Source organism: Dryobates pubescens, chromosome 1 (assembly GCF_014839835.1).
Source record: "Dryobates pubescens isolate bDryPub1 chromosome 1, bDryPub1.pri, whole genome shotgun sequence".
Lineage (NCBI taxonomy): Eukaryota > Metazoa > Chordata > Aves > Piciformes > Picidae > Dryobates > Dryobates pubescens.
In genome coordinates, this window is record NC_071612.1 from 13114938 (window position 1) to 13138431 (window position 23494).

The 23494-nt window shown below is 41.3% G+C and overlaps 1 protein-coding gene across 2 annotated transcripts in view; it reads left to right on the forward strand.

Annotated features, from left to right (window-relative positions):
• GSTCD (glutathione S-transferase C-terminal domain containing) overlaps positions 1 to 23494 on the forward strand; it is a 62239-nt gene that overhangs the window by 30841 nt on the left and 7904 nt on the right. For both annotated transcript variants that reach the window (XM_054180663.1, XM_054160892.1), the window contains exons 5-9: positions 9398 to 9513; positions 9724 to 9768; positions 10174 to 10302; positions 17198 to 17331; positions 20537 to 20567. In XM_054180663.1, the coding sequence (XP_054036638.1) occupies positions 9398 to 9513; positions 9724 to 9768; positions 10174 to 10302; positions 17198 to 17331; positions 20537 to 20567 (455 nt within the window). The remainder of the gene's footprint in view (positions 1 to 9397; positions 9514 to 9723; positions 9769 to 10173; positions 10303 to 17197; positions 17332 to 20536; positions 20568 to 23494) is intronic.

The window sequence follows — 23494 nt, forward strand, 5'->3', positions numbered from 1 at the left end:
ACCTCCCTGCTCCTGCTGGCCACACTGTTCCTGTCCCTCTCTGCCTGGCCGCTCTCCAGCCGCTCTGACCCCAGCCTGTAGCACTGCATGGGGTCTGAGGTCTCTTCCAACCTTGGTGATTCTGTGAAGTAGCTGTTATTTATAGTGGATGCCTGTTCCTGTGAAGTATGATCCAGATGATCACACCATTATTTCTGTTTGTTTAAAGGAAAAAAGTAGATATTTATTCCATGAATTTCAGGGGTTTGTTGTCCACTGCATTATAATTAGCTTGTGCTGGTTATAGTGAATTTGTGCTATACCTAATTTGGAAGGATTTGAATAGTTGTTTTAGATTATTGACAACAATGAAAAGGAGGAGTTTAAAGACAAGCATTCTGCAAAATGCCCTGATTCTAGTAGCTCTGAAGGTGGTGGGGATATTGAAGCCTGTTGCTTTCATAATAGGAAATGCCAGAGTTGCTTAGCAAGTGGGCTGGTGCTATGCAGTTACAGAACTCCTCAAATCTGAGAATTCCAAGGTTATCTATTGGCTCTGACCCAAACTGGATACTCAGAGCAACCTAAACATCTCAAAGAACTGCTTACCAACTGTACTTGGCTGTGGTATGCAACCTGCAAAATTGCACAGCTAGCATTCAGTAACAGGAACTTAACTATGACCAAAGTAGTGATATCTCAGCTGCTTGTGGCTTGCTCTTTTTGTGCTCATAGGATGAGAAAGCACTGGAGGGAAAAGACTTAAGGGAAGAGAAATGCTAATTGAAAATAATTTTATTTATTTATTTTAAAAAAATCTGCCATATATACTTTTATAACAAAAGAGGTTTTTATTATAGAATGCAGTTCTGGGGGGTATACAAACTTCAGTTCTGGCCATCAACATTTATAGCAGTAAACCAGTAACCTGGCAGAAAATAGATACTTGGGTTTCAGTATCAGAGATTAAAGGAGCACTTTTCCAAAGCTGGTGACTGACTTAAAAAATATATAGAAAATATCCTAGTTGGCTAGGTGTTCAAAGGAATAAATTGTGTTAATTGCCTAAATTGGGTTATGTCAATTCTTCCCCCTCAAATTTGCTAAGAGAAAATAAGTGGTCAAGCAGTTAGTATTACTGAATTAAAACCTTATGATTGAGTCATGTAATTCCTGTATTTCCTATGAACTCTTGACTGTTTTTTCAGCCCTTCTAACTAACATAAACCACATGAGTACCAGATACACTCACTTAATACAGGAAAGTTGGTTGACCAGAATAAAATTTTCATAAACTGCAGATTTACATAGAATGAAGCTACAAGTGCTGTGGTAATTGTAGTGTAGATCAGACAAGGTAGAAGCCTCTACCCTTGGCTTTTCTGTGTGAACTAGAGTTCCTTTCTTTGGAAGTCGTATCCAGCTACTGTGAAATGATGTGGTGGTTTGCATATTAAAATGAAAATGAATTATAAATTGGTCATCAAGCCCTTTTTGTAATGACTAAAATGCAGGATGAAATTTCAAGGGTGACATTCCTTTTCATCAGCTAAGTGTTTTGGGGGGATTCCTCCAGCCATTACTCTTAGTACAGTAAACAGGCATGAGGTATAAAGTGAAGTCAAAGGCACTGTTGTTTGCCCAGCAGCCAGCTGTTCAGCTGCCTTGACACAGGAGGGCTAAATGAATCATGGCTTTTCCTATTTCTGAATTATTAGTTCAGGCTCTGTCTCTTATGGATAAATAAATCAGAGAAAGGAATCCTCCAAGTTATTAATATATTGAATATTGAATTTTTTATGCTGTGCTTGTTTAGAAGTTACAATAGGCATTAATGAGAACATGTCTATCAGAAGGTGTCTTCCATTCTTTCCTTCAACTGCTTGTGATTCATTACTCCTGACTCTACAGATATGTTTAGCTCTTACCCTTAACAATCAGTTATAGATGTTCAGCATAGGGAGCTCAGAAAGGGAAATCTGCTGTGTTCCTGCCTGCGCTGTGAGGAGCCTGCCTCTCAGCTAAGAGAATTGGTCCCCTGGAGGCAAGGTCCTGCTGAACAGCTAGCTGTGAATGTAGGTGGCAAGGGCTTCTGGCCCTTGTTCTGACCTCAGCAGGAGCTGGTTCTGGTTCCTGTGGGGGAAAGAGCTCTTCTATTTCTGCAAGAGTAAGCCTCTCCTAGCCCCTGGTGAGCACTGAATTCTTCAGGAATTAGCTATTGCTGTTTCTCAGCAAGACAGTAGCTGTCAGTCAGTATATTAGGCTTGTGCAAGGTAGAGAAACAGTTTGATTCTTCTTTTCCTCGCTACGCAGTGACATCATCTTCTGAAGAACTTTTGTAGAGAGTGAGCAGCCTCACAAGCCTGCATGTTGCTGAGATTTGGTACAGTATTGCACCTAGATGACACAGCTCTCCTTTACAGTGAGAGAGCTTGCCCACATTTAGTACAGCAGCAGAGCTTGCTTTTCCCTTTCCTTTATCCTGTCCCAAAAGGTTTTATCATCTTTCACTTCTTATGGTTTGTATTGATGTGCTTTCTTTCTCACATCTTACTCAAGTGATAGATGGATTTGGGCACAGGAGATCAAGATAAAGGCATAAGGGCTGACTGCTCAGGTAGCACAAACAGAGGAGCTAAGGTGAGGGAGGACAGGAGAAGTAAATTTAAAGGAACAACGTTGCTGTAAAGCTGTTAGAAATCTGTCTGCTGTGCTGTTTGACACCTGCTCTTTGAGCAAGATGTTTGGCCCTCATATTACCTGTAACAAATCCAATCAAAGAATCATAAGGTAATTCAGGTTGGAAGGGACCCCAAGCAGTCACATAGTCCAGTGGGATCAGTTGTGAGGCCCTGTAATTATTTATGAACTCTGAACACAGTGATTTCTCTTCATGGCATCTTCACTCTAAAGAAGTGAGAGTAAGGGAGAAAGGTGAGGGGAAAAGAGAGGAGTGCAGGAGAGGCAGTGTATGAATAAATGTGAGTAAAATAAGTCAAAGAAGAGTAAATGCAATGCCTTTTTTTTCCTCACAGTTCTGTCATGACAGCGTTTGGTATCTTTCTTTCAGTCTTGTGATTGTGTACTATTGCCTGCTTTCATTTTAGAACAAAAGAACTTCCTAATCTTTGTGATTATGGAAAAGTAGCTTGAAAATAGGAATCTCAAGGGCTTCAGAATGAGAAGTATGAACATGGTCAGCTTAAAGGAGCGGTAGCTCACAATTTTGGGTTAATCTAGTATTCTAAGAAAGGTTCTGATACATGATTTTCCTGAAGATTGCTGTTGGCAACATTACAATGTGGAGAAACTTTGAAGATCATGGTTCTAGCAAGTACATGCCACTGTGGACAACACTCATTAATTGGAGTACATACAGAGATTTGATAATCTAGTATCAAAAAGTTTTAAGACAGTGTAAAGTCTAGGTTAGATGTGCACAAATAGTGTTAGATGTTTGTGTGTAATTGTTTCCTGCTGGGTATTCAGAAGATTTGTTTTGAGGATCAAAAAAACCAACAGCAGCTACACAACAAAACCAACCCAAAAACTTCTGTAAGTAGGACATAGTTACATTTAGGGGAGCCCAACATTATTATTTTTATTTATTTCCACTGGCATCTGTTGATCTTTCTTTATTTTTTTAAGGTGACATTCTTTTGCTGCTTAGAATCCTCTAATGCAAAAAATGAAGCAGGCCAAATTCCTGCTTAGGCTGTCAAAGCTTCTATAGCTGTCTGACCTTTTGAGACTATACCAAGATAGTGTATATGAGATGAACAGGGGGGTTTATGCCTGAAGTGGTAAAGCTGTTTTGCAATGCTTGCCTTAATAAAGAGCAGACTGGATAGTAAGATCAGGAGAGACTCCTATCTGGAAAAAAAAACAATAAAATAGCCTCATGGAGTTAGTTGTCTTTCCTGTCCTTTTTGTTACTGTCCTATATCTATATGTTTTAAACCATGCATTGTAGCATTCTCGCCTCCTGCTCCCTTAACTGCAGCTAAAATAACACACTACATTTGATCATAAAAGGCTTTATGTAGTAAAGACTAATGTGTACTGTGAGATTTCTTTTCTGACCTTATCTGTTAACTGAAAGTGCAGGCTCTACATTCTCCAGAGAGATAGTTAATAGGCTTTATTTGGCATGTTATGGGTGGGGTTTTTTGTTTTCACCCACCCAAATGCTAAAGGCCATTGGTTTACATGTGTGCACGGAAGTAACTTCATGAATGTAACTAGCTCTCAGGAACATTCACACAATGTTAGGGGTTGGAAGGGATCTCCAGAGATCAATGAGTCCAACCCACCTGCCAAAAGCAGGATCACCTAGGGCAGGCTCCTGTTTCTCAGAGAATGATAAAATCATGATAGATTGTCTTGAGTCACCTGTGTAGGAGAGTTAGGAAGCAGAGATTGCTCACTGTAAATGCTGCTCTACATTGCCTATGTTTCCTCTTAATGTTTTTCAGCTCACCTGCCAGCTCCTTTTGTACCTTAGGATTCTTTAAATGCCATATCCAGAATTAGGGAAAATGATACAAGTAGTAGAGCTTACCTTCTAGGTTGAGTTTTGCATAGTAATTTACAGCTGGAAATGATTTACACTTTGAGGGCTTCAGTCATGGCCATGTGCATATGAAATCTTAGAAGAATCATTGCAAGCAGTCTTTGTAAGTCTGAAACAATTCTGTTTCTATGGCCTAAAATACTGGTTTGCTGGATGAGGCGGTGTCCTAGTGTCTTGAGAAATCCAAGGAGGAAGCTGTGTGGAGACAAATGTAAATGTGAAATGCAGCACTGGGGCACGTGTGAATAAGCAGAGTGAGATTTACTTCATATGGTGCAATGTAACAGGTTGCAGAGAAATAAGTTGAGGATCCCAAAAAGAAGTAGTAGAGACAAAGGAATGGTAGACAAAGTAGAGATGGAGGATTTTTCATTTAAGACTGCACTATCAGGGCTGTTACTGATCAGAGAGGCAGTACATTTGCCATCATCTTGTGTAACTGCATCTTGTCCTGTCATTGGGCATCACTGAGCAGAGCCTGACTCCATCCTCTTGGCACTCACCCTTTACATATCTATAAGCAGAAATGAGGTTGCTAATGAAACCTTGCTTTTTGATTTGTAGTGACTCCCAGGATCTATTTGGCCAACTTTGCTCTCTATGAAAACTTGATGGCATTTTTCAGGGGGTGTACTTGGTGTATTTATAAATCTCAAGCTTTTCTGAAAAAAAAGTGTTGGAGGATAAGGACAGAGAAATTGTATAAGAAACTAAGAGCATTTGCTTGCACAGATTGTTTTTGTGCTGTCTGTGGCCTAGCAGGTGCAGTCTGTCCTTCAGCACTGTGCAGGAAAATAACTCAGAATGTTTGTGCTAATGCCTGTTGAGAGGCAGGAATTGGAAACAAAATTGTCTGCCTGGTTCCTCTCACAATTAGGAAGATTGAAGTTGAAAGTGGATATGAGAGGGTGATACAAAAGCTACCTGGGGGAAAAAAAAAAGGCATTTAGAGCAAATCCCATTAAATTAATTACAGCAGTTATTTGAGCTCAGGAAGCCTTGAACTCTGAAGGCTTTCCACCAAGGGAGCTTGCAATTTTATATCTCAATTGATATTTAAATACATTTGTTACTTGTTTCCACCAAACAGGAAGGATACCAATTTGTGAAGATGAAAGTTTTGGTTGGATGTGGGGTTTTTATTTGTTTGGTTGGGGTTTTTTTGTTTTGTTCTTTGGTTTGTTTTTAAGGTAATGCTTCTGAGAACTAACCCCTGTTAAAAATGAGTTACAGTGTAAATGAGGACGCCAAAACTCACAAGGCAAATTTTATGTTCAAACCCATTTTTGAGAACAGAATTGACTTTATCTTCACAGTGTATTTCTAAGCAAGGAATTCTTTCAGTGCTTTCACTGTCTTGAGATTAAAAGGATAAGACCCTACTGAATTCTGTCAAACAAACCCCCCTCTGTTTATTTTTTTTATCATGCTTTTGGAGAACCCATTTTTCTGGGTTTAGCTGAACATAAAATTTTTATCCAGTACTGATCAGGAGTTACATCTATTCTTGCTGTTTGTGCCTGCTGCTGCTGCCCACGAGTTCTGGACCTGCAGTATCAGTTAGATGTGTGCCTGCAGTTTCTGAGCAATACTTGAGCTAATTTTAAGCTCATAGCTGTGGTTTTAGCGACATAGGAGCCAAAGAAGTTATCTTGTAAGACTAGCTTGCCTTAAACACAGAACTGACACAGCAGTGTTAGGTCCAGTCCAAGCTGGATTGTTTAAAGCAAGCTCAGATTCACCTATCTAAGCTGCAGTCACACCTCTTACAGTTGTGTAATCATGGCCAGATGCAGATTTTAGTGGGCTCTAAGTGTAGTGTATTTGTTGGGAAGTCTGGCCTTGCTTGGCTGCTAATGTGCTTATCAGGTGAAAGAAGTCAAATGTTTCTTGCTGCAGGGGAAGGCATCTGGAAGCTGCTACTTTGTTTGAGAGCAATGATTATTTTAAGTACTTCATCAGGTAGAATTGAAATAATTAAAACAAACCTAGTAAGATCTGTTGATTGATGAAACCAGACGCAAGTAGTAGCCTGCATTATCAGGTTAAATATCCCTGTTCACTGTGTACCCTTTGCCACAGCTGTGTTTTACACATACAATATAGCAGACAAATACAAATGAGATTGCTGGATTGTTTTCATTTATTGTTCCAGCAGCCTCAGTTAGATTAAAGCTATGTGAAAGACAGCAGCTGCTTTTTAAAAGTGAAGCAATCCCTTGTGATTGCACGTGGGCAAGCATATATACATACATATACTTGTACACAGAAGATGTAACCATGTGATTCGTAGGGATAGGGGTGTGTAGGTAATAATATCACAGTTCCTGTCTGCCTAACAAATTATTTGATGTCAGAGGCTGACTGACTTTCTAGCTAAGACACTGATTTTTCACATGGTGAAATTCCTGCATCTTCCATTACCTACAATTAAAACCTCAGGTGTTGAGAACATTTGAACATTAGTTTATCAAATGGAAGCAAAAATTAGAAGCAATCTGTGGAGCAGTTGAAATAGATACTTGGCATGCAAGGAATTAGAATTTCTCCTATAATCTTTCATAAAAGGCTTTTCCTAGGGTCTATTCATGTCAAAGATGTGATTCCTTACAATATAGATTTCGTTTTACATAAGGTACATATCTCATATCCACAGTCATTCTACACATTTTTGTTTCCTGAAACTCTTCTTGATGTAAATTTCACAAAGCGTAAGGAAGTGTTTGAAATGTAGCAGAGGTTTTGTTTTTGTAGAATGCTTTATTTTATACTTACAAAGTTGGTAAGAAATGAAGAGAGCATGTTCATTCCATGTCTTAATTTTCACCAAGTAGTACACACTTTAATATAGAATAGAATAGAATAAACCAGGTTGGAAGAGACCTTCAAGATCATCGCGTCCAACCCATCATCCAGCACCATCTAATCAAGTAACCCATGGCACCAAGCACCCTATCAAGTCTCCTAAACCTCCAATGATGGTGACTCCACCACCTCCTCAGGCAGCACATTCCAATGGGCAATCACTCTGTGTAGAATTTATTCCTAACCTCGAGCTTAAACCTCCCCTGGCACAGCTTGAGACTGTGTCCTCATGTTCTGGTGCTGGTTGCCTGGGAGAAGAGACCAACCTCTGCCTGTCTACAACCTCCCTTCAGGCAGTTGTAGAGAGCAGTGAGGTCACCCCTGAGTCTCCTCCTCTCCAGGCTAAGCAACCCCAGCTCCCTCAGCCTCTCCTCACAGGACTTGTGCTCCAAACTCCTCACCAACTTTGTTGCCCTTCTCTGGACACCTGCCAGCAAGTCAACATCTTTCCTAAACTGAGGGGCCCAGAACTGGACACAGTACTTGAGGTGTGGCCTAACCAGTGCAGTATGCAGGGGCAGAATGACCTCCCTGCTCCTGCTGGCCACACTGTTCCTGATACAGGTCGGGATGTGACCATACAGTCCAGTCACCCAGGAATCCCTTTTAAAGGCTTAATTTCTCTGTTGGTTTTGGTTTTGTTTTTTTCCCAATGACTGCCTGTACAATATCTGTGCAGAATGAACTCTGCCTTACTACCTCTGCTTTCTGCTCACAGTTTTTCTTTTCTTTGTCCTGGAAGTATACAATGTAGTATCTTAAAAAGTGATTCTTCTGATTTCTCAGTCTATGTAGAGCAATGTAGTGATAATTTTACCTGATGTATTTGTTCAAGTTGGTGAGTTATTTGTAAAGGGAAATATTATTTAAAAGAAAATACACAACAGAATAAGTTTTCAGGATAGAGATTTGAACAAACTGTATAATAAATGCTAGGATTTTTTTATGATGATGATGAGACTGCTGCTGCTTTTGTAGTAACCAGGAAACTTCACTGATTTGTGGGTTTTCTTCTGAACTGTTCCTCAGTACTGGTAAAATCTATGTATTTTTAATAGATAGAGTTAATGAATTCAACCAGAGAGTGCCCATACTCAATCATACCATGGTGCTCCAAGTAGAAAACATGCTTGTCCATGAGAAAATACTAGGATTGTTTGGTACACCTAAACCTCCTTCATAAAAAATCATTCAAGAGAGTTGTTTCAGTACATTTTTTTCATGTAAAGATGAATATTTGTGCTGTCAGTATCTATGCCAAACCCTGCTCTTTGGACAAACAAGAACTGTATTACATATATATGTCAGCACTCTGTTAGCCCCACTGAGACAAAGTGCATCTTAACAAATATGTAAGTTCTGACTGAACCTAATTATATCTGAAGCAATGGTATGTTGGACTTCAAGAAAGAAAGAAATTAATAGTTTTTTTCTATTTCTGGTTGTGATACAGTTGTGATGGAAAGCCAGACAGGAGTAGTCACTTTGAGAGCTACCTCCTTGCACAGACACTCATTAAAGTAAACAGAGACTGCTTAGTATGAAAAGTGAAAATTGACAGGAGAAAGAGTACAACTTTTAAAAGCAAGTCATTTAAGGAGAGTGTAGAGATGTAATAAATAGGGATTTATTTTGTCAACCTTGCTGTAAGTGGATTCAGCTCTGTTTCTGGGCATGATTCACAGGTTTGGAATATAATCGGGCTAGAGCATATACCATTTTGATTAATTTATAGTAAGTTTATATAAGAAGTTAACAGCAAGAACTGGAATGGAATTTTTCAGATGTGCTAAAGGTGTAGAGAAGCCCTGCCAAATGTTCATGAATTTAGGTCAAAGTGGATTGAGATTCCCAAGTGTTCCAGCCAGTTTTTAGTCTTGGCCACAACTATCTTTGTCAATGCTTTGCTGTTACCCATTTAAAATGATCAGTGTTGAGAACTGGTGATGACTGCTTTGGTGTTTTCTCTGCCATCCCCAGGAAAGATGTCCAGAGACCGGGCTCTGAGGAAGCAGCAGCAGTTGAATAATTTGGTGTCAGTGGTGACAAAGCTGGCTAAGCCTGGAGATGTGATTGTGGATTTTTGCAGCGGAGGGGTAATGTATATTTGTGTTTGCATGGTACAGTTTATGTCAGCTTTTATAGTTGCAGTTCTAGGTGGTTGCTACCCAAGCCAGAAGTACAAACACTAATGTTTTAGCTGATTTCAAGGGTTCCGTGACTGGTTAGAGGATGCTTATGTCATGAGTTAGTGACTGGGGCCACTTGAGAGGTGACTCAGATTTTGTTTGGTTTTGTTTTCACAGGGTCATGTTGGAATTGTTCTTGCTCATATGATGCCATCATGCCAGGTAAATTCTGAATAAGAAGTACAGACTTTGAGCTTTTGGTCTCTGATAATCCCCTTTAAAAATGTGGCACGTAGGGAGAATAAATACCAAGACACAGCTGTCTCAGGAGAGGGCTTACATTTGAAACATGTTAATTTTTTGAATGTGTGTGGTGCTTTTCTGAGGTGGGGGGAAGTTACAGGAAAAGATAACATATTTGCAAACTGACTGATGCTGACAAGTATTAAATGCCTCTCACTGTGGTTGGCTTTCCTGCTAATCATTTTTTTTTTGAGATCTTAGGCTATGCCACAAGTAATACAGAGGGTTTCTCAACTAAATGGCAATGTTCTGTGCTTGTTGGCAGTGCTGTACTTTTATTTCTCAGTTCTCTTTTGTCTTACTTTCTCTGTGTATGCAATCTAGGTGGTGCTCATAGAAAATAAGGAGTTGTCTCTGATCCATGCTAAAGACAGAAGTGATGAACTAGGTTTAAGCAATATTTGGTTCATTCAAGCAAATATGGACTATTTTAATGGGACTTTTAATATTGGGGTAAGTGACTATAATTTTTCCACTTCAGAACTTTCATATCTGCTTAATTACTCTTAAAGCAACTAAAATATTGAAGAGAAGAAAGTTCTGTATGTCCTTAGAGGTAGGTATTTTTGATGCTATGAGAAGCACCCTTTCTACATTAATCTATATTGTTAGTTTTGTATTTATTATTTGTTTCAGGTTGGCATCACTTTTGTATTACATGAGTGAAGAGAGAGGTGTCTACTCCAATCACATACAAAAATATGAGGGCTGCCTGACCATCTTGATGAAAATATGGGGTAGATTCGTGGTTTAATCAGGTTGTTTTAAAATCAGTGGTTCATTGAAGGATGTAATAATTTGAAGATAGGAAGAGAATATTATTGTTGCTCAAATTAAGCCTGAATACAATAAAATGAGATTAGAAACATAGTTAGGTGACAGTAAAACTATATTAAGATAAAGCAAACCACTCAAGAGGGTGCAGCGTTGAAGTGAGAAGGAACTATCATGACAGAGAATGTTATACTGATGATGTACGTGTGTACTCAATGCATAACTTCAGGCAGAATGATTTCAGTTTTTTAAGACTCATGCTGAGCACTCCTGTTGTAGTCAGCAGGTGACAACCTGACACCCAGTTAACTGTAAATGAGAAGACCGAAGCACGAATCTGCTTCTACAAGAGCAAAGTGGGTGATTTGAAAACTGATTCAAAGCATCTGTGTTAGACCTTGAAAGCAAATGAGATGAATGTCCTCTTCAGAATTCTGTAGGAATTCTGCAGATTTCTGCAGGAAGAGTAAGGCATAAATAATACCTTGTAACTGCAAAAATTCCTGTCCTATTTTATGTTCTGTTAACAGAATAGGAACTTTTGCAGTAAGCCCTAAGCTTTCAGCGTGAGTCAGACTGGTCTTTAAATCATCAATCCGAGGACCTGTTTTGTCTGTAGCTGAGGATATATAAAGCTGAAGGTTTATGGCACATGAACAGTACTGTTTTAACTGTTTGGTTGGTTTATTTAATAAAGGAAATCAAATACAATGCAGAAGAAAGAGGAGAGGGTAAATTATTTTAGCCTGGTCCTTCCAAGTGTGAATCTCAAAATATCTAGCTTTATTTTCTGTGCTACATTGTTGTATACACCTCAGTGGATGAACTAGAGATCTGTTTCAAAAAATCATGATCTTATGAATAATCTGCTGAATTCTGTGTCTGAAATGTGTCACAGTTTTTCAGTGAAATGAGATGCCAGAGATTTAACACATCCAAGAGCCAGGTTCTGCACATTGGCCACAGCAACCCCATGCAGTGCTACAGGCTGGGGTCAGAGTGGCTGGAGAGCGGCCAGGCAGAGAGGGACCTGGGGTACTGGTTGATGGTAGGATGAACATGAGCCAGCAGTGTGCCCAGGTGGCCAAGAAGGCCAGTGGCTTCCTGGCCTGCATCAGGAACAGTGTGGCCAGCAGGAGCAGGGAGGCTATTGTGCCCCTGTACTCAGCACTGGTTAGGCCACACCTTGAGTCCCGTGTCCAGTTCTGGGAAAGATGTTGACTTGCTGGAACATGTCCAGAGAAGGGCAAGCTGTGCCAGGGGAGGTTTAGGCTGGATGTTAGGAAGAAGTTCTACACATAGAGAGTGATTGCCCATTGGAATGGGCTGCCCATGGAGGTAGTGGAGTCACCATCATTGGAGGTGTTCAGGAGGATACTTGATAGGGTGCTTGGTTGCATGGTTTAGTTGATTAGGTGGTGTTGGATAATAGGTTGGACACGATGATCTTGAAGGTCTCTTCCAACCTGGTCTGGTCTATTCTATTCTATGATCATTGGAGCTCCTGTCTTCATTTCTGGAGCCTATTTTTAAAGTTAATACTAACTGAAATATCTCCATGGAGTTTTAATTTTTTAAAAGTGGTATATTTGTAGAATCATAGTATCATTTTGGTTGGAAAATACCTGTAAGATCATCAAGGCCAGCTGTTAACCCAGCACTGCCAGTCTGCCACTAATCCACATCCCTCAGCACCACATCTATATGTCATTTAAATACTTTCAGGGATGGTGGCTCCATCACTTACCTGGGCAGCCAGTCCAAGACTTAACCACTCTTCCAGTGAAGAAATTTTTCCTAATATTCCATCTGAACCTCTCCTGATGCAGCTCTGGGCTGTTTCCTCTTGCCATATCACTTCTTACTTGCAGAAAAGAGCAACACCCACCTCCATCCAACCTCCTTTCAGGTAGCTGTAGAGAGCAATAAGGTCTCCACTTCTCCACTCAGCCTTTGTTTTTTTTCCTAGGCTGAACAACCCCAGTTTGTTCAGCTACTCCTCACAAAGCCTGTTCCAGACCCTTCACCAGCTTCATTGTCCTTCTTTGGACATGCTCCAGCAATTCAATGTCTTTATTGGACCCAAAACTGAACACAGTATTCGAGGTACAGGGACATGGTCACTTCCCTGGTCCTGCTGGCCACACGATTGCTGAAACAGGCCAGGGTGCTGTTGACCTTATTTGCCACTTGAGCACACTGCTAGCTCATAGTCAGTTGGCTGTTGACCAACACTTCAGGTCCTTTCCTGCCAGGCAGCTTTCTAGTCACTCTGCCCCAAGTCTGGAGCTTTGCATGGGGTTGTTGTGACCCAAAGGCTGTGCGCTTGGCCTTGTTAAATGTCATTGGCCTTAGCCCAGCCAGCTAGCCTGTCTAAATCTCTCTGCAAAGCCTCTCTACTCTCAAGCAGATCAACATTCTTGCTTAACATGGTATCATATGCAGACTTACAGACAGAGCACTCAATGCCCTCATCCAGGTCACTGATAAAGATATTAAGGGGAACAGGCCTCAACACTGAACCCTGGGGGACACCTCTAGTGACCAGCTGCCAATTGGATTTAACTTCTCTTACAACTCTTTGGGCCTAGACATTCTCCCTTTTTAAATTTTTGTGACATGAAAAGTAGTACTGGGTTGAGGGTTGGACGGGGTGATCGTTAAGGTCCCTTCCAACCAGATCTGTTCTGTGGTTCTGTATGTCAGAAAAATTCACTCTGAAATTCTTTATTTCCAGGCCTGTGATTTCATTGTCTTTGACCTGACTCTGTAATCTATTCAACTATCAAACCTGCAGCTTTCCCATTTTGGGAGCCCAGTATCAATCTCAGCTTCAGAATTAGTTTGTATCATACCATACATAATTCATTCATCAGGTTGTGCTCATTAATTCAGAATTAGCTTTCTTTTGCAGCCACATGTAAAACAAGAGCTGGCTGGTTTTCTGACCAGTAGCAGGAGTGTTGGAAGACAGATAATATGGAGTTTATCTGCCTTTGTATCATCACAGTATCAGTATCACAGTATAACTAAGGTTGGAAGAGACCCCAAGGATCATCGAGTCCAACCTGTCTCCACAGACCTCATAACTAGACCATGGCACCATGTGCCACGTCCAATCTCCTCTTGAACACCTCCAGGGATGGTGACTCCACCACCTCCCTGGGCAGCCCATTCCAATGACAAATGACTCTCTTGGTGAAGAACTTTCTCCTCACCTTGAGCTTAAACTTCCCCTGGCACAGCTTGAGACTGTGTCCCCTTGTTGTGGTGCTGGTTGCCTGGGAGAAGAGACCAACCCCTTCCAGGCTACATCCACCTTTCAGGTAGTTGTAGAGGGCATTGAGGTCACCCCTGATCCTTGTCTTCTCCAGGCTAAACAATCCCAGCTTCCTCAGCCTCTCCTCATAGGGCTTGTGCTCATGGTGTCATAAATGCTGGTCTGATAGAGGAATGACAACGTAATACCATAATGCATGGATACATGCAAACTTTGGCAATGCATCATTTCTAAACCTTTCTTCTGAGGCTTAAAAAGCTGTGCATTCATTGCATGACTTCATTTTCAGCAAAACATTACAATGGAAATGTGAGGGTGAACATGATGACAAGAAATTAGCTGGTTGTAATACTTGAAATATAAAGAGCTACAGAAAAATGAATGCGGCAGAATTTGTCATCTCTCTGCTTCTGGTATTAGTTTAAAACATGTTTATATGCTTTATAGCTGCTTTGACATCAAATCTCTTTTCTTACCTGTTATCTGCCAGAAGTTCAAAAGCAGGTTAAAATAAATGTGTTGGCCATTTCTCTTTTGCTCCACGTGAAGTTTTTGCCCTTGTGAATTGCTGAGGTAATGAAGATGAAGCTTCTGAAGCAGTGCCTGTGTGCCAAGCATTGTGGTGCGTTGTAGTGTTAGATGTTGTAGTGCAACCACCAACCACACAGTGGTTCCAAACATTTGTGTGCAGTGTTGATTGACGTGCCAACACCCAGAGAGTTCTTGGAGACCTTAGCTGGTTTTAGTACTTCTACAGTGCTCACAGTTAGCTAATGTGTGAGAACAAGTTGAAAAATGTAAGGTTTGGTTGGGGGGTGAGGTGTGTAATTTTGGGGTGTGTTGAGCTCTTTTCTGTTTGAGGTCATGGAAGTGATCCTAAGGTTTCATGAAACCTACTTTTCCCTTCACTTTTCTATGTGCGCTGGGCTGTTCTGAGAAGTTTTTGCACCAGGGGAGTAGTACAGGGTAATGATCTTACGCTGCAGTAGCTCTGTTGTTCTCTTCAGGGGCCATTTCATTTTCCTGTGTATAGAGATGTATGGATTTGTGAATCAAATGCATTATCTGCATTAGTCCTCACTTTTTGTTTCAGATAGTGAGCCTAATGTATAGAGCATATTGAGAAAGCCATCTTGAATTGCATGTTTATTTGCTTAACTAAATTGATCCTGAAAAGCCTAAAGAAGAAATTAATTGGTGTAAAAGTTCATATGAGCTCAGCAGAGCTACTGTTTTGATCTGTTGCTGTTTTAAGGTCTCTTTTCCAAATGTGCAAGCAAAGCACTGGTCTTTGTGTTCTGCTTGGACAGATGAGGAAGTAACATAATTTTATTCCATGACAGTCTAATAATAGCTATGATATCAAGAATCTATTTCTGATGTAAAACCAGTTTTGTAGTAGTTTTTAAATTCATATGAACAGAAAACTTTTGCATTGTGAAATTATTTTTCATATTAATGTTTTAATGTTCTGCCTGAGACAAGAACATTTGTTACCATCTGTATTCACTTACAGTCAGTTGATGATTAATGGTCTGCTTAGCTGAGCATACATCAACCAGTCTGCAAACAAAAACCTCTTTGTTTTAATTTATATCTGAGAGAAAAGATTTTTATCTTCCAATTGCTGTACCTTGAAAAATGTCTTTAAACCCTAAAATCTGAGCTTTGCAGTTTTAAACCTTTCTTGTAAGTTTGGAGTAAAGAACAACCAGAGAAAACAATGCAGTTTTAAAGATCAGCAGTGCTGCATAAAATCAAAAATGTGCCTCAAAAATGTCCTTGTTTCAGTGAAAACACAGCAATGTGTCAGCACCAAGCCTGCTCCTTGAGTTACTGAGAACATGAAGAAGGAAGAGAAGGTAATAGCTGCTTTTCAGATGGCCCATTTGGTACCACAGGTGTTGATTAGGAGAGCTGTGTGGCTTTCTTTGCGGTGTGCCCAGGCAGCCAGGAGGACCAATGGCATCCTGGCCTGCATCAGGAACAGTGTGGCCAGCAGGAGCAGGGAGGTACACTGCACTGGTTAGGCCACACCTAGAGTACTGTGTCCAGTTCTGGGCTCCTCAGTTTAGGAAGGATGTTGACTTGCTGGAACATGTCCAGAGAAGGGCAACAAAAGTTGGTGAGGGGCTTGGAACACAGAGCCCTATGAGGACAGACTGAGGGAGCTGGGGTTGCTTAGCCTGGAGAAGAGGAGACTCAGGGGTGACCTTATTGCTCTCTGCAACTACCTTAAGGGAGGTTGTAGTCAGGCAGAGGTTGGTCTCTTCTCCCAGGCAACCAGCACCAGAACAAGAGGACACAGTCTCAGTCTGTGCCAGGGGAAGTTTAAGCTCGAGGTGAGGAGGAAGTTTTACACAGAGAGAGTGATTGCCCATTGGAATGTGCTGCCCGAGGAGGTGGTGGAGTCACTGTCACTGGAGGTGTTCAGGAAGAGACTTGATGGGGTGCTTGGTTGCATGGTTTAGTTGATTAGGTGGTGTTGGATGATAGGTTGGACATGATGATCTTGAAGATTTCTTCCAACCTGGTTTATTCTATTCTATAGTGAGTACCGCAGTAACTTGTCTTCCTATAGAGACATGAAGAATTTGGGTGCAACCTGTGTGTTCCCCAAACACAGATCAATGATTGCAGGTAGCTCTTGAGATCAAGTGGTATTCTAGGTTTAGATCAAGAGCTAAGAAAAGAATAAGGAGGAGGAAAAAAAAGCAGGGCAAGTTGTACTTGACACTTTCCCCTTCTGTATTTGTTTTCCAAAGTTTTTCCTCAGTACCTTCCAACCTAATGATCGAAATGTATGTGTAAATGTAGTGCTTTAAACATGACCTTCAGGTGTATCTGTTACTTTCTCATACTGCTAAATTGAAATCCAGTTTTGAAATAGTTCATTCTTCTAAGTCTTCTTGGCTTGATGAAAATTTTTGGCTGATTACCACGGTAGTTCTTCTTTGAATATTGTTCTGGAGCTTCATTTTTAATTATTTGATACTGAAGTGCAGTGCTCCTCCCTTTTAAGTGCTTCTGGTGAGTGACCCTTCTTTCAGTGTTGGTGGGTCCCTTGTTAATGGAATAGGTCCTACATTTTCCTTAGCCTTAGATATGAAGTAGAGGAAGGAAGTACTGAGGAATTAAGGACTAGGCCTTTGGCATAATAGCTTTCATAGCAAAAACTTCCTCATACATTTAAGTAATTCAGTTAACCAAAAACCCACTGCAACAGGATTTTATGTAGAATGTTGCTGTAAAGAATTTGCTTATTTCTTTTTTTATTTGTTTTTAACACTCTAGGTGGCTCTGCATGCATGTGGTGTGGCAACAGACATGGTGATTGAACACTGTATCAAGGCACGGGCAGCCTTTGTCATCTCCCCTTGTTGTTATGGCTTCATCCAGAACACAGTGAAGTTTAAATATCCACGAAGGTAAAGCTAATAAGATAGGCCTGGAAATATCAACTTAAATACAGGAAGAAAGTACTAAAATGAGAACAGAATCACAGAATGTTCGGAATTGGAAGGGACCTCTAGAGATAGCATCCAACCCCCCTTGCCAAAGCAGGAACACCTAGGGCAGGCTGCATAGGAGCACATCCAGGTGGGTTTGGAAAGTCTTTGGAGAAGGAGACGCCACAACCTTTCCGGGCAGCCTGTTCCAGCGGTCAGCCACCCTCACCATAAAGAAGTGTCTCCTCATGTTGAGGTGGGACCTTCTGTGTTCTAGCTTGTACCTGTTGTTCCTTGTTCTATCACTGGGCACCACCAAAAAGATACTGGCACCTTCATCATGACACCCACCCTTCAGATATTTGTAGACACTGATAAGATTCCCCCCTCAGCCTTCTTTTCTCAAGACTAAACAGCCCCAGGTCTCAGTCTTTCTTCACAGGAGAGATGTTTGAGTCCCACAGTCATCCTCGTAGCCCTCCGCTGGGTATCTGTTGGACTCTCTCCAGCAGATCCCTGTCTCTCTTGAATTGGGAAGCCCAAAACTGGACACAGTATTCCAGGTATGGTCTCACCAGGGCAAACCAGACGGGGAGAAGAACCTCCCTAGACCTGCTGGACACTTTTCATGATGCACTTCAGGAGACTATTGGCCTTCTTGAACACAAGGGCACATTGCTGTCCCGTAGATAACTTGATGTCCATTAGAACTCAGAATTCATTCTTCATGGAATGGCTTTCCAGCAGGACAGCCCCTAATCTGTACTGGTACCTGGTGTTATTCCTTCCCACATGCAGGACTTTACACTGAATCAATCAGCTGAGGATCATTGCAAGTGTCTGGCTAAACTGGTTCACAGTTACAATGAGAGTGTTTCCTTCTCTTTCTCTTTGCCAGCCAATCCTGAAAAGGAAACAGATTGATAATGTTGGGTTATTTTTTCTGGATTTATCTACTCATAGTACAGAAGACTTCATACTATGGAAGAAGTAGATACAGTATGCAGGAATCAATGTGATATCCAGGCCTTTTACCTTGAAATCACAAAGTTAATAGAAAACTGCTGAAAATCACTGTAAGAAGGGTAATTGACATTTTGGTGTTGACAAAAGATGTAAGCAATCACCTTAAATAAATGGGTCTGCTTTATACCACAGTTTACTGCTTGTAAAACTCTTCTGATTTATGCCCAAGTAGACAAGCCCTCCTGTATTTCAGTTCATATTTTTAATACCTTGGGCTGTACATATTTTGTCGTCTTCAAATCTGCCATGTTGAAGATACTTAGAGATCTTAGACTTAAGAATTCTAATGCCTTCGATATAAATAAAATGTAGAAGGTAAGCATAAAGTGAAAGAAGATAAGAGGCTAACAGCTTTCTGAGGCAGAACTAGATGGGGGAGGAGAGCTGTGGGTTCTTTCATAAAGCTGAGCTTTGCATTTTGGATGTTCAAGATGAATCAGCCTCAGTTCTACTAGGAATTACAGCATTGCCTTACAGATGTGTTTCCTAAAATAAGAAACTGAAGCATGCTGTCTTAAAAGGAATCAACAAATCTAAAAACCCCCTTATGCATCCATGTCATATATTTTTTGTTTCTCTAATAATACCAAAGTGTGCTCTTACAGAAGTGCTTGGAGAGTAAATATTTAGGATTTGTCCATATGATAAACTTCACATTGAACAGCATTTTCTTAGTGTAATTCTTCTGTCTTATTGTGTCCCTTTTTTTTTCTCCTGTGACACAGTATGACAAATAAGTACTCTTAAAGAAGCAACAATAACATTTTAAGCCTTCTAAAATCAGCAGGCATGTGCCTTGATGGCACTTGAGGCTCTTCAACTTTTGACCAGTTACAGTTTCAGATTGTGAAGACTTTGAATACTCACTATGTTAGAAAACCTCCATTGCTGTAGATGCTGCAAGACTGTAAATTATGGCTTTCTATTCACTATGATTTTGAAACTTAGTATCATAAGGCAATGTAGAAAATTTTCAGCTCTGGCTTGAGCTACATTTTGGAGTTTGCTTTTCCCCCCTTTTTGGATAGAACATAAAAGATGATAGCCTGTCCACTTCCCCCTGCTGCCTGCCTACTCAGTTCTACCTACTATTGTGATGCAAACAAAATACATGTCTAGAGGTTGTGTACGTGTAATGCAAAGTATTTCTGTGACAATGTGGAAATGCCAGGAAATCTGTCACATCACCTTGTAATGATTTAAAGAGAGAGTTTTTATCAATAGTAAAATATGACTGGCTGGAAAGCAGCCCGGAGGAGAGAGACTTGGGGGTGCTGGTAGACGAGAAGCTCAACATAAGCTCTCAGTGTTGAGCACGAGAGACGAGAAGCTCAACATGAGCACTTGCAGCCCGGAAAGCCAATCAGATCCTGGGCTGCATCAAGAGAAGTGTGGCCAGCAGGTCAAGGGAGGTGATTCTTCCCCTCTACTCAGCTCTGGTGAGATCCCACCTGGAGTACTGCATCCAGTTCTGGAGCCCCTATTACAAGAGGGATATGGGATATGCTGGAAGGTGTCCAGAGAAGGGCCACAAGGATGAGCAGAGGGCTGGAGCACCTCTCCTATGAGTACAGACTGAAAGAGTTGGGGCTGTGCAGTCTGGAGAAGAGAAGGCTCTGAGGTGACCTAATTGTGGCCCTCCAGTATCTGAAGGGGGCCTACAAGAAGGCTGGGGAGGGACTTCTCAGGATCTCAGGTAGTGATAGGACTAGGGGGAATGGAATGAAGCTGGAGGTGGGGAGATTCAGGCTGGACATGAGGAGGAAGTTCTTCCCCATGCAAGTGGTGAAGCCCTGGAGGGGGTTGTCCAGGGAGGTGGTTGAGGTCCTGTCCCTGGAGGCGTTTAAGACCCGGTTGGATGAGGCCTGATCTAGTGTGGGGTGTCCCTGCCCATGGCAGGGGGGTTGGAACTAGATGATCCTTGTGGTCCCTTCCAACCCTGACTATCGATATGAAAAAAGACAATGCCAAATACACTCTTCCTGTTTTGATGAACTAGAATTGTAATGGTCTCTGGGCTTTGTTTAATGCCTTTCTGTAGGATACAGGCAATGATATTTTGTTTAACATGTGCTTGAGTATGTAATGATGCTTGTATTTTGCACCTCTGCTTTTTTACATATTAACTGAATTGGTCTTTTTAATTTTTTTTTTTCAGTCATCAGTTCAAAGAAATTTTGTCCTACAAGGTATGTAAAAGGATTGGAGGTGGAGAGGGTTATGTGCAGATTCCTGCATTCCTCCACATCAGCTGGGGAAGTATAAGTGGTTATCTGTTAATTGCAAGGTGTGGCAGTTTTAGGCTATGCCTAGAAAATTTTCCACAGATCTTGAACAGAAAGTAGTAGAATGTAAATAAATTACCATTGGATGATAAAAGGGAAAATAATGAAGCATGTTATGTGAAATGTTCCTTAGTAGTGCAGATGTCATTGTGTAGCTTTCTCTCCACCACCCTTTTTATTTTACTTTTACTTTTTTCTTCAGTAAAATCATAAAGTACATTCCTAAGATGCCTTAATGTGTGTCAGTTAATGATTGCAGGGTGCCAATTAATTGTATTTAAGATGTAAATAATTTATACTGTGGTGATGTCTGATCATTTTGTAGGTGAAATGCTTGGTTTTATAGCTATAATTCTCTGCTAAGCATTAGATTTCTCCATCTAATTTATATCTAGAAGACTGGGCATAGTGAGTAGTAGGAGATTAATACTCATCAGCAAGAATTTTATGCAGTGTTGTTTTAAAAACATTACTCAGAATTATTTCAAAAACAGTCACCCCTGGGGAGTCAAGATTTCTGTAGAGACAGTCTAGGAGAAAAGGGAGGGAAAATCAATGAGGCATGCAGAACTGACAGAATGAAGGTATATATAACAGATAACAGGGGAATGAAAAGCAGTAAGATCAGAGAGGTGGACAGCAGACAACTAGTACTGATCTGCATTTTAACTGGTTAGAGATGAGCAGGATAGATGCACTTCATGTGGAAAGAAAATGTTTCCATTTGAGAAAAGCAATGCTATACAGAAACATTCTACTAAGTTTGCATGTCAAATCCTAGAGAGGAGTTTATAATATGAAAATGAATTTTGGAGATGCTAAATCCATTGTAACAGAAATATGAGAGGGTTAGTGTGTTTCTAATATCCATGTCTTTCTGGGGTGGTAAGCACAGCAGAAATGCTTAATGTAAAAGGAAAGTGGATATTGCCCTTTCTAATCCTCAAGTAAGAAGGCATCTAAAAAATTCAGAAAATTTCCTTCCAACTTACGTAGGGAAGTTCAGTTACCTGGTTATGCACTCATCTTCATGACAGTCTGGTCTATGTACACATTACTGATTTACATGGAAATAAACTTCCATAGATCGAGATGATAAAAGTGACACAGTGGATTTGGACCTGCCATTGTATTTTCCCTTGATTCCCATTCTTTTTAACACATTTATATGTTTGTAACACATGATCATGAAGAACTCAGAGTTCAGTTCAGAAAATGGTTTTTTTTGCTAACATATTATTAAAAGTAATCTTGTTGACAGCACAGAGGGAGAAGGTGGCAATGATGAAGTTTATAGTATCATAGTATCAGTCAGGGTTGGAAGGGACCACAAGGATCATCTAGTTCCAGCCCCACTGCCATGGGCAGGGACACCCCACACTAGATCAGGCTGGCCAGAGCCTCATCCAGCCTGGTCTTAAACACCTCCAGGGACGGGGCCTCAACCATCTCCCTGGACAACCCATTCCAGGGCTTCACCACTCGCATGGTGAAGAACTTCCTCCTCACGTCCAGCCTGAATCTCCCCACCTCCAGCTTCATTCCATTCCCCCTGATATCACTACCTGATATCCTGAGAAGTCCCTCCCCAGCCTTTTTGTAGGCCCCCTTCAGATACTGGAGGGCCATAATTAGGTCACCTTGGAGCCTTCTCTTCTCCAGACTGCACAGCCACAACTCCTTCAGGCTGTCCTCATAGGAGAGGTGCTCCAGCCCTCTGCTCATCCTCGTGGCCCTTCTCTGGACACTTTCCAGCACCTCCATATCCCTCTTGTAATAGGGGCTCCAGAACTGGATGCAGTACTCCAGGTGGGGTCTCACCAGTGCTGAGCAGAGGAGGAGAATCACCTCCCTTGACCTGCTGGCCACACTTCTCTTGATGCAGCCCAGGATCTGATTAGCTTTCCGGGCTGCAAGTACACATTGAGAGCTCCTCTTGAGCTTCTTGTCCACCAGCACCCCCAAGTCTCTCTCCTCAGGGCTGCTTTCCAGCCAGTCACTGCCCAGCCTGGATTTGTGCCTGGGATTGCCTCAACCCAGATGCAGGACCCTGCACTTGGTCTTGTTGAACCTCCTGAGGTTGGCTTTTGCCCACCTCTCCAGCCTGTCAAGGTCCCTCTGGATGGCATCCCTTCCTTCCAGCATGTCTGCTGCACCACACAGCTTGGTGTCATCAGCAAACTTGCTGAGGGTGCAGTCAGTGCCACTGTCCATGGCACCCACAAAGATGTTGAACAAGACAGATCCCGGGGCTGATCCCTGAGGGACTCCGCTTGTCCCTGGCCTCCGCTGGGACGTGGACCCATTGACAGCCACTCTTTGGGTGCAGCCATCAAGCCAGTTCTTTATCCATCTAGTGGTCCACCCATCAAACCCATGTGTCAGCAGTTTGGAGACCAGGATGTGGTGTGGGACAGTGTCAAAGGCTTTGCTCAGGTCCAGTTAAATGACATCAGTTGCTCGCCCCTCATCTATTAAGTTAAGTTAAGGATGCCTAGATTAGGATGGGGTGTACAATCTCATTAAAAAGATCTGTGATTTTTATAAATTGGTTTTTTTACTCTCTTAATCCATGGAGGTTTAAATTCCAGGGTCTGTCAAAACTGGAGAAGTTCTAGCATTTTTATTAGTAGTGTGGTAGAGGGTCACTGGGGCCAAGGACAATGCTGAAAAATACAGCTGCTCTTAATAATGTAAGGGGCTGTACAAAAGGTCTAGGCTGGTTGGTGCCTCAAATAATCCTAGTTATAAATAACCTTTGTTATACAGCTAGCTATATGTGTTTTTATATTTCATATTAATAAATTGTTACAGGTTATTGGCTGGTAGCC